Source organism: Amborella trichopoda, chromosome 1 (genome assembly GCF_054954075.1).
Source record: "Amborella trichopoda isolate Santa Cruz 75 chromosome 1, AtrichopodaSantaCruz75HAP2 v2.0, whole genome shotgun sequence".
Lineage (NCBI taxonomy): Eukaryota > Viridiplantae > Streptophyta > Magnoliopsida > Amborellales > Amborellaceae > Amborella > Amborella trichopoda.
The window spans coordinates 409,406-421,006 of record NC_142336.1 but is presented as its reverse complement, the minus strand read 5'-3'; the positions used below and the strand labels follow the sequence as shown (position 1 = coordinate 421,006).

Here is an 11,601-nt window from a genome sequence, read left to right as displayed (position 1 = left end):
CCTCCCTTAAAGAAATTTAGTCCTCTAAATTTGTGTACCTGATTACTGAAAAAGATAGGGGTATTTCTCTCTGATTTCGTCTTCTCGTTCCCAAGTCGACTCTTCTCTTGAATAGTACTACCATAATACACGGACCAAAAGAATCTCCTTATTACGTAACACTTGCACCCTTCTATCCAGTATCAAAATTGGCTGCTCAATGAAGGATAGGTCCTTCCTGATCGGTAAAGGTTCATATTTTAAGATATGGGACGGGTCGGGCTGATATTTTCGTAGTGAAGATACATGAAAGACATTATGGATATTTGCCAATTCGGGTGGTAAGACAAGTCTATAAGCGACACCTCCGATTCTTTCCAGGATTTCAAATGGTCCGATGTAACGTGGGCTCAACTTTCCTTTCTTGTCGAATCTCATAATGCCCTTTATTGGTGAGATTTTTAGGAAAACTCGATCACTTTCCTCAAATTAAAGATCTCTCCTTCGGTTATCGGCATAACTCTTTTGCCGACACTGAGTTGTCCTGAGCCTTTCACGAATTAATGCTATTTTATCTGTGGTTATCGGTTATTTTATCTGTGGTTATCGGTTATTTTATATGTGGTTATCGGTTATTTTATCTGTGGTTATCGGTTATTTTATTGGTTATTTTATCTGTGGTTATCGGTTATTTTATCGGTTATTTACTATGGATTTGATGAATCGGATCTTTAAGCCCTTTTTGGATAAATTTATTGTGGTATTCATCGATGATATTTTAATTTATTTCAAGAATCAGAAGGAACATGAGCAGCATGTACGAATAGTATTGCAAATATTAAGAGAGAATAAATTGTATGCCAAACTTAGTAAATGTGAATTTTGGCTTGAACAAGTGACATTTTTAGGACATGTCATATCAAAAGAAGGTCTACAACAGTATCTTCCAAGGTTGATCTTGACTAGCACTCAAAATGAATCCACAGTTATCCTGAAAAATGTTTACCATAGTTTAATGAGTTTGGCTACTCAGTAAGTGATCATCATAATCCTAAAAATAATCATGATTGAAAGATATCAATATTTTCCAAAATGAGATCTATTAACAGAAATGCATCAACAGTCTCACTTTCAATAAATGCATAATTAAGTATAATCCGAGTAATTGAAATGCTTATAACATTTTTAACGGCAGTACATAATTCAAAGGATTTCACAAAATACCCTACTGGCGTCCCAAGTAGGTCACCTATATACCCCATCAACGTCCTGATGGGTCCACGTAATCCCTATCGGCGTCCCAGATAGGTCCACTTAATCCCTGCAGGTCCACTTATACCTCACCGGCGTACCGGATGAGTCCACTTAATCCCTACCGACGTCCCAGATAGGTCCACTTATACCTCACCGACGAACCGGATGAGTCCACTTGCATACTTAAATTATTTCTAAATCTCTTTAAACATTCGAAAGCAGCAGTATCATGTACTCAACATATCACTGAAATCATTAATATGAATTTCACTTAAACCATTAATAACAATCACTCTATATAATATTTCAAAAATAACCAATCAAATATTTTGGGCTCAAATTTAGAAAGGTAGCAGTTTGTGAAGGCATTCTAGCATAATTGCTAATTTAATATGTATAGAAAAACTCTTACAGAAATTCAAGAATACGGAATTATCACAATTTATGGGATATCAATCCACAAATAAACATTTCACAACAATATTATAATCAACTGCAAAAATATCAATTTTCACAACAATATTATAATCAACTGCAAAAATGTCAATTTTTAAATAATAAGGCAGTCATTTGCACATGAATTTTTCAATGTCTAAATATTCAAAACAGTAGAAGGAAATATCACAATTTAGTTTTTTACTAAAAGCAGAAATATCACATTTATTTCTAACAATAAACAAGAAAAATAAATAAATTTATTTTTCTAATTTACAGCATTCAAAATTTCTAACATAGATAAAATATCACAATTTTTATAAAAAAGATTATTTTTCAAGATAATGAGGTCACGTGCGCATAAAATGTATCGCGCCTAAAATTCATGATAATAAGTAGAAATAATTATTTCATTTTATTTTTAAAAAGAATGGATTATTTTTCAAGACAATGAGGTCACTTACACACAAAACTGATAAAATAAAGATCCTAGACGGAAATATCACTATTTATTAAAAATAGACTATTTTTCAGAAAGACGATGTCACTTACACACAAATATTTGAGAGGGAGCTTCCGATAAAAATTCGGTTCGAGAGAGGAGTTCACTGTGTTTCGACCAGAGAGAGAGATCTCAAAATTTTCTAGGGTGGGAGTGCTCACCTCCCCTATTTAAATTCTTATAACGTATTATTATAATATTTTATTACGCTCGACCTCATACCTGAGGTGTCGCGTTAAGCGTCTGCTTTTAACATACGAAAACCACGTCCGCTAAAAGATGTTGCCACCTGCAAGCAACAACTGCAAAGGCTGCAAACAAAAGCAGCAGCAAAAGTTTAAACCAAGTAAAAAGTTTTGAAAATAGTGATGGTCCCCAAGGACCATCATACTCAATCAGACCATCACCTATTTAAAAGCATCTTTTCTCTTTTTTTTTTTTTTTTTTTTTTGAAATTTTTAGAATTGTTACAAAAGTCCATTTCTTTTTACATCCATGTATCTCAAGGTCGAGATGATAGGATTTGAGGGTTGGTTTTTCATAAAATATTTTTGAGGTGCGCCTTGATTTGATTGTTTAGGGCCTCAACCTTATATAAACATTTTCCATAAAATATTTTCCAAAACATAATAAAAGAACATCTCAATCCATAGCATAATTTGCTGAGAAGACTGCAGATGTTGATGGAAGCTGCAAATCTTGAAGGGCTTTTGACATTTTCCTTACTTGAACAATTTGAAATCAAGCTCAATTTCTCCCCCAATAAGTTGTCTTCGACAGTGGACTCACTTGCATTGTGGCCTGTCAATGCATGGTATTTAATGTACTGTCAGACTTGCATTGATATGGGAATAGGGTTGAGGTCCGTGAACCTCAGCCACCGGTCAAGGTTTTCATTCCTACTGATACATTTGAAAACCATTAATTATTTATAAAAATAGGTAGGAGCCAGTATTCTCCACCGATCTACCCAAAAAAAAAAAAAAAAGACTTGAATTGGTACAAGTGAGCTTTTGTAGGTGCTACTGTTATTGCCCATGATGGCTTCTTCATTTTTGGTACACATTGATGAGATGGGTTATGTCCAAATTAGCTGCACATCTTCCATGACTGCCTTCAAACAGGGGAGGCTGCACATGGAAGAGAGAGTAAGTGGAAGTCCTTTAAAGGGGAGGAAAAAGAGAGAAAGAGGAAGTCCATAATGAAAACCCTTTAGGCCCTGTTTGATAATTGATATAGTTGTTTTTCTAGAGAATCTCCGTGAAATTGGAAGCCAGAGAAAAATGTAGTAGAAAACTCTGGCTAGAAGCTAAGAACCCATGTTTGAATAACATGTATGTGAAAACCAGAGAAACTTCAAACCAGAACTTGGGCAAAGAGAGATTGCGAGATAAGAGAGATTGTGAAGTTGAAGAAATAAAACAGGGATGGGGGGCTCGCGTTTCCTCCCTTTTCATAAGAAATCGATAGTGTGCCCCTTAGGGTATGTTGCACTTTTCCATGAAATTTGGGAAAAGCATAGAAATGTGAGGCTCGGTGTTTTCATGCTTTTCTTCATTATCAAACATGAGAAAATGTGGTAACTGGGAAAACATGTTATTTTCTCATGTTTTCTAAGTTATCACTTAAAGCTTTTTATGTTAAGAAAAGAAAAGTGGACATGTACTTAACAGAGGATTTTCTGAGAAATGTGCATTTCTATGGGGTGATTTCCATTATTTCCCAAATTTATATATAATTGTGCTTTTCTATATAGTTCATTAGAATTTGTAAAATTATAGAATGTCATTGGTTCCCACAACTTCTAATGATGTATTAGACATTCTCAAGTATTAGAACATAAATTATAAGAGCCATTAATTGTTGGAGGACTGTATCAACCGTAGACATGGTGCCACTCAAATGGATCAAATTAGTTGATAGGACTAAATATTCGAATAACCAAAAGGTCACGGTTTCGATGAGTAAGCTGACTCAACTATTACGGGGTGGTCCCTAGTCTATCTAATGTTCATATGTAAGATGTCAAAAAATGTTATAAATTAATGGTGACGATATGAAATTAAAAAAATAACACATTTTTAAAAAATAAAATTTCCACGTTTAGATCATTGTTATGGTTGAGATTATTGAACTCTGAAATTTTAGATCGAAAATATATCTTTGAAATACATTTTGTAAGGAGACTGTACAATAATAGTGTGAGCCAGCCGAAAAAACCCGCTACGGTGCACTGGTAAATTTTAATTGGAAATGCATTTTATTGAAAATTTGAGCACTGGCCAACTCTATTGCGGATGCCCTTGTCAAAGATTGAGCGAGAGAAATAAACTACACCAGAAACCATTATGGAACCTTTTTTTCGCTGGGCTGCAATATTATATGAGTCATTTTTTACGATGTACTAGTGCTAATTTCTGGTTGCCACAATATTTTGTAATCGTTTGCTTATTGAAATACAATATCAATAGGTGATTTAAAAAACACCGGGTCGACATGGAATCACCTCATCGTCGCAAAAATCGGTCACCCCATTCCGATTCTGTATATATATAAAAAAACGGTAGAATTTCAATTTTATATATATATATATATATATAGAAAAACGGTTGGATCTAAAAAAAACTGGTTTGACACAGTAAAACGACGATTCTCTATAATAAAGCAGCGATCCGAACTGTCAATTCACCAATCCAAACCAATTTTTTACCGGTTAACTATTTTTTCACATGTTTTTTCGTTGTTCACTGTTTTTTTTTCCATGTAATAGTAAAACAGCAATCCGAACTGCTAATTTACCAATCCATACCAGTTTTGGGGTGCCCGATATAAGTCACCAATCCATTTTTTAAATCACAACATTCACAAAAAAAAAAAAAAGAGGTGCAGGGGAGTAAGTTACTCTCACATGCTTTATGATCCACGTACATGATCAAATGAGCAAAATGCTCTTTATGTAGAACTTCATGGATCAAATGAGTAAAATGATCTTATGTAATGGAAAATAGGCGTTCTTAAAGTGAACTTCCATCTTTCACACTGCGTTGATCTGCTCTTTTGCTATCAATACACAGCACAATGGTCGTGTGCCAATCAATTTGGGAAAGGGTTCATTTTGTTCAGGCTACTGACAAGACTCTTGTTGAAGTTTAACATTCGCACATACACAAAAAAAAAAAACCAATGGAATTGAAACATAGTCATTGTTCATCATTTAACTAAGACCCTATATGGTTTACGGGTTTCATTACAAAGAGACCATTTATATTTGAAAAAAGTTTTATATAAAGTTGCAACTTTAAAATGTAGAATTAAAATGCACCTTAAAAATCCATTATAGAAGGTTATTTTGATGTTGAAAAACCCTTTAATTGGTCGTCTCAACATCAAAATGTATGAATATGAAAAGAAAATAAGGATTTGGAGTCCTAAAAATAGTACATCTTATAACAAATTATTTGGAACATCCATTATCAAGATTTCCAAGTGTTTCTAGATTTACTTGATTTTAACCATTCTTGGAGTTTAAGATTTTATATTTAGAGACAAAAATAGATTCTCAACAAGCCATCCTAAGAAATTTTGACACCAAAATTTGATTGTTTAAAGTTACAACCTTAGATAAACCATAAATCTTTTGTACACGTAGATCACAATCATTCTCATTCATTAGATGTCAAATTGGATGGCTTGGAGTGAATCATGAAGTCTGAAACTTTTTTTTGCAGAACTTTCGTTTATTCAATGACAAGCTTACAACCACCTATTTTAAAATTTTAGGGATAAGAATGATTGTGACCTCCATGTACAAAAACTAAATAGTCGCTTTATAGACAAGGCCATGATGTAAGAGCAAGTATTAGAAATATGCGGAGCAAAGTATGAAGACATTAACAGGAAATCTACATCACTAATCTATAGGTACAAATTTATACTAAGGGCCACAAATATATTTCACTAATGCATAGGTCCACATATATAGCAAATACTGAGAAGACAATTAAAGGCAATACTCCACACTGTTAGATGGGTCCATGGGTCCATCAATATACAGAAAACATAAGCTCATCACAACAAACATAACTATCTCAATATGCCGAGGAACATTGAGAATTAAAGGCCACACTCCACACACTCATAGATAGGTCCATCAATATATAGAAAACACAAGCTCATCACAACAAACAGTAATATGCCGAGGAACTCGATCTCCCCGTAACTAGTAAGAAGGATGGCCCATGATCCGCTTCACAAGACCCCAATTATCCTGCAAAAATAGGCCATAACTAATGCCATATAGAGCCTCATAGTGGACAATAACTCCATTGACAAAAAAGGGAAAGTATATAATAAGGCCGACTACTTTTGAACAAAAAGGTCACAATCACCTCGGACCGTTGGATGTGAAATGAGGTGGCTAAGCATCCAGCACTGATAGTGCTTGAAGACTGGGAAAATTGTCGGTGGACTTTTGTGCAGAAAAATGACACACTCCAGCCATATAATTGTTCATCAAATCTGATGGCTTGAAGTGTTTGTGACCTTTGTGTATGAAGGATTGCAATCCCATTGTATACAATCCCGATAAACAAAGATGCATTTTCTTATTAAAATTTGCCTACTGTGTCAACCATTATGGGCCACAGTTATAATTCCTAATTTCCAAATTAGTAGGCAAGGCAAGTCGAAGAAGACTTTTGAAACTTCAAAAGGAAAAATATCAAATGAGGTCAAGAATAAATCCGAAAAACAATTGCAAACAATTGCATAACCCTTTTCTCGGTGAAAAGGAAAGTTGTTCACTCTATATTTCCAAAGAGGAATGATGAAGAACAATTCCAGAGTACACCACAAGTTTAAGTTTCAATACGAGTAATTTTTAATGTCATCCAATTGCTCACGTGATCCGACAGCTAGTAGCATTAAACCTCCAATCTTCAGCATTATTTTGATTTGAACAAAATCATTTTTAATATTGAATTTGAATACAAGTCTTGGACTACATAAGGGACTCTTGCCTATCATAAGTTGCACGCATTCCTGAAGAAGGAAACCAATGCAAATTTGAATGAGAATTTGTTAGGGTTGATGGGTTTCGAAGGATTGAACAAGATTAGCACACTCGCAACATTTCTTTTTATAATCCAAGTTTGGAGCTGTTATCCCCAACTAACCCACCTAAAGAAAGCCTATAATTTTTTGTACAACTAAATCACTCATCTTTGCTGCACCTTGCTTTTCCATATGTTCGCTTTTGTTGAAGATAGCATCGAGTTAAAGTAAGCATGCTTGCTACTTTCTACACTTGAACAGAGCACAAAAGCAGGGTATTCAGCGTGTTCAATCTTCTCGTTCTTTTTTCGCTCTTATACAGCAGTTGAGACTCATTGGCTATGTGAAGAAGAGTTGATAGGGGATTAGTCACCCAAAAATAAAAAGAAAGTTGGGTGGGAGAATTTCAGATCTCCTAAATTCGATAGCAACATGGAAGCTCAGATCTGTCCAGTAAAGGCTAAGATTGCAATGCTACCCAGATTCATAGGCCTCTGAATGAGTTAGATCATTTCTTTTATGTGGGATTGTTTAGAATACAACTAGTTGTCACATGTTAGAGAAGGAAGACCAATTTATTCATGCTTAAAGGAGCCATGGACTTGGATATGCAGAGCTTGGTACCTTGGCAGCAATAGCGAATTTCAGGTGAAGGGAGAGTGAAACAATTAAATTGGTATTGAAGACCCTTTGGTATCACACACACAAAACAAGAGAGGTTATCATGACGACGATGATTAAGTGTTTAAACAATCTGAGACTCAGGCTCTGGAGTCACCTAGCCTGGGGCCATGGGACTCGACCCGGGTCTCCCCTCAACCCAAATTTCTTTACTTATAAATTGCTGTCCGACTCGGGACTTGTAGAGTCAGACCGAGTGATTCAGGATTGGCAAGTCCCACACGAGTCTGCCTTTTTAAACACTGATGATGACAAGTAGGTTGATGTTGGTCTCTTTTACATGTTTTGCTTGCATTGTTACAAGCAACATTTCTAGAAGAAGCACTAATTTAGCCACACCAACTCACTTAAATTTGACAAAATCTCAAGGAGAGTATTCATTAAGAAGTTTCAGTGCATCACTCCCGTTGCTCGTCGATCGCATGTATTTTCAGATATGAAATGCATCACTAATACTAACAAAGCAATAAAAACCACAAATCCCAATCCCTGCAACTGTTAAAATGAAGAAATGCAAAAACCAGGATTAGGGCTGAAACTTACAGTGTGAGTGTTAATAGCGGACAGTCTTCCAGATCTGGTTGTCACCTTTCTTCCACTCCCAGAGAACAACTGCGGTTCCATCACGAACCCCTCCGTGCTTCTTATTACCATTGAACGCATCCAAATTGAGGCGAATGTTGTTGACCATCCTGATGCACCTGAACCCTCCCCTCACTTCCTCGCTCTCGGTCCATAATATGGACTCATCCAATTCATTATCTCCCTTGTATGGGGTCAGCTGAACCTGTATTTCCAATAAAGCATAACAAATAGAAGAGGCTAAGAAGGCAATACTAATAGATCATACGTCTCTCGTAATTCCAATAAAGCATAACAAATAGGAAAGGCTAAGAAGGCACTACTACTACTCTCTCTCTCTCTCTCTCTCTCTCTCTCTCTCTCTCTCTCTCTCTCTCTCTCTCTCTCTCTCTCTCTCTCTCTTATTTCCAATAAAGCATAACAAATAGAAGAGGCTAAGAAGGCACTACTCTCTCTCTCTCTCTCTCTCTCTCTCTCTTATTTCCAATAAAGCATAACAAATAGAAGAGGCTAAGAAGGCACTACTCTCTCTCTCTCTCTCTCTCTCTCTCTCTCTCTCTCTCTCTCTCTCTCTCTCTCATGAGAAGAGGCTTACTGGTTTCTCAGGTCCGACAGAGTGTTTGAGGGCCTGACCCGTAGCCTTGTTAACGAGGGAGAAGGAAGGAAAACCCTGCTCATCCTTCACCCTTGTGCTGAATTTCTCATCCTTGATCCAATGCTGTTGAAAAAATAAAGAAAGAGCAGGAATTCACTAAATCCATGTCCAAAAAACAGAAAAAAAGAAAGAAAGAGGTGATTGATGAAGGTAAAAGAAATGTATTGACTATGGAGATGGATCCAATGCTGTAAGCAAAGACAACCAACATAAAAAACTTATATATTAGAATAAAAATAATAATTCAGTAAACCCATATGGCAAAACCAATTAGGATCCAAGTATGTTCAGAACAAAAGTAAGAATTCAGTAGACCCATATGTCAAATAGGGAAAAAAAAAAAAAAGAGAGAGAGAAAGAGAGACTTTTTATTAACAAAAAAAACGGAGAGAGAAAGAGAGAATTTTATTGGTAAATAAAAAAAAACAGAGAGAGAAAGAGAGGATTTTTATTGACGAATGTCAAGGAAGTGTGTCCACACACAGGGAGAGAGAGAGAGATGCCTGTAATTCATCATCAGGGTTGGCAGGAGCCAAGACCACAGATTCCCCTCGGATGGTGAGAGAGTAGTTGGTTTCAGCCAAGGTAAAAACCCTAACATCCTGGCCCTGTGGAAGCCTGGACCTCCCATACTCATCGCCATGACTGCTGGGTCTCCCATATTCATCGCCATGACTGCTGCTCTCATGGCGATTGAAGAAGGGGAAGCTATGGTGATGCTTCTCATGAGATACATGCTCCACCTGAGCTTCAAGACGACGAGGAGGGCCTCTCCGATATGGATCCTCGCCATATTCACCAGGAGGAGGAGGCCTTTGAAATGAGGGATCACCAAATTCATCAGTAACAGGCCTTTCATATGGATCATAAGCAGGTTGAGGAGGACGAGGCCTTTGAAATGAGGGATTACCAAATTCATCAGTAACAGGCCTTTCATATGGATCATAAGCAGGTTGAGGAGGCCTCTCAAATGGGGAGAATTCAGGGGGTGGGGGCCTTTCAAAGCGAGGCTCAGGAGGGTGTCTCTGGTATGGCTCTTCTTCATTTGGGTTCCTCTCCTCTTCTCTCTCTTCATGGCTCCTATGGTGGTGGTGGTGCTGCTGGTGCCCAAATGGGAACTCCATCTTTCTCTTCTCTCTCTCTCTCTCTCTTTCTCTCGCTACAAGCACAATCAATGGTTTCTCTCTCTCTTTCTCTAAATGCAAGAAGCTATGGTCATGGAAGGGCTTTAAAGAGAAACGCGCAGGGTTCATCATCACAGTGAGTGGGTGGAGAGTAAGGGTGGCAACGAGTCGGGTCTTTCGGTAACAGAACCCGGATCCAAATAGCCTTTCGGTCCAAAGGTCCCGGCTCTACCCTTCGGGTCCCATGTCTTGTAGGATCCAATGGCACCCAATGACAAATAATTTTTTTTTTTTTTACAAAAAAAAAAAAAAAACCATACCATATGATACCCAATGACAAAAAAAAAAAAAAAAAAGATTTATTTTTTTTAAACCATCATATACGGTATGACTATAACGGTTGTGTTTTTTTTTTTTTTTCAAATAATATTACTAGACAATGTAAACAACTTAGTAACCATCTAAAGACACATAATTGTCATCGTATATCTTATGGCTATAAGTACAATTCAGGTTTAGTTGGACTTGGACCCGAACCTAAATAGTATTTGGGTGCCCACATACCTGGACCCGATGTCAGGTATACCTTACGAGCCCACGGTGTAGTCGGGTCTTTTGACCCAATTTACTAGAGAGCTACTCCTGTAGAGAGAGTTACCAAAGCCCGACCCAATTTAGTGTCGGTACTGGAAACAGCTGATAGGGAAAGATGGTGGTTTCAGATAAAGTGTGGCCATCTAAACAAGCTTATAATTAAATTATTCACCCAAGAAAATAAGCATAAAATCATAAAAGCATATCTTCAATTACCACTCCCTGATTGGTCGGTGGCTTGGATGATATCCAACGCCAACAATAAGTAGTGACCCCCTTTTTACTTTATCATGAAACAATAATGTAATGATGCCTTAAGGAAAAATATTTTTATATCTTTTAATTTTAAGTTTTATTTTTTTTATTTTTAAGTCTTATTTCAAGATTCCAAAAGATATTTTTTACCTCTTTGATCTTTTAGACGTTTTTTTAATCTAAACAATTGTGAAAAAAATATGTTATTTATAAATTCAATCATTTTTCTCTCTTCATTTATATACTCTAAACTTCTATCTTTTTCTTTCTTCGTGTGTTCGCTTTCACTTTTTCTTTTCATAAATATATCCATCACAACTCATTATAATATTAATTTTTATATTTTAAAGGGTTGATAACTCTAGACAAACATCTTATTAAATGGAATGAGATCATTTACCTATGATACAAAGTGGTGACATTAATCTCAAGAGATGAACAATTTAATTTTTTTACCTATATTGTTTGATTTGATTTTAAAATACCCA

General features: G+C 36.2%; 1 protein-coding gene and 1 long non-coding RNA gene across 2 annotated transcripts; both read right to left on the bottom strand.

The window, feature by feature from the left end:
* Nucleotides 1–2,160: 2,160 nt before the first annotated feature.
* LOC148783462 (uncharacterized) lies at nt 2,161–2,971 on the bottom strand. The gene is made up of 2 exons (XR_016052323.1): nt 2,897–2,971; nt 2,161–2,481 (listed from the first exon to the last, which is right to left on the bottom strand). It is a non-coding gene; the product is annotated as an uncharacterized LOC148783462 (long non-coding RNA).
* A 3,127-nt stretch (nt 2,972–6,098) lies between these two features.
* Nucleotides 6,099–10,341, bottom strand: LOC18425149 (ricin B-like lectin EULS3). Its single transcript, XM_006829717.4, has 4 exons — nt 9,644–10,341; nt 9,081–9,203; nt 8,447–8,690; nt 6,099–6,437 (listed from the first exon to the last, which is right to left on the bottom strand). Exons 1-3 carry the CDS (start codon nt 10,262–10,264, stop codon nt 8,457–8,459), a joined length of 978 nt encoding a protein of 325 aa, XP_006829780.2. The 5' UTR covers nt 10,265–10,341; the 3' UTR covers nt 6,099–6,437; nt 8,447–8,456.
* Nucleotides 10,342–11,601: the final 1,260 nt, after the last annotated feature.

Excerpts from the sequence above, each read along its gene's own strand:
- LOC18425149 (XM_006829717.4), bottom strand. The coding sequence starts at position 10,264 with ATGGAGTTCCCATTTGGGCACCAGCAGCACCACCACCACCATAGGAGC. Across the intron at positions 9,204-9,643 it reads ACCCTGATGATGAATTACAG|CATTGGATCAAGGATGAGAA; the intron begins GCATCTCTCTCT and ends TTTTTTCAACAG. Across the intron at positions 8,691-9,080 it reads CTGTCGGACCTGAGAAACCA|GTTCAGCTGACCCCATACAA; the intron begins GTAAGCCTCTTC and ends TTGGAAATACAG.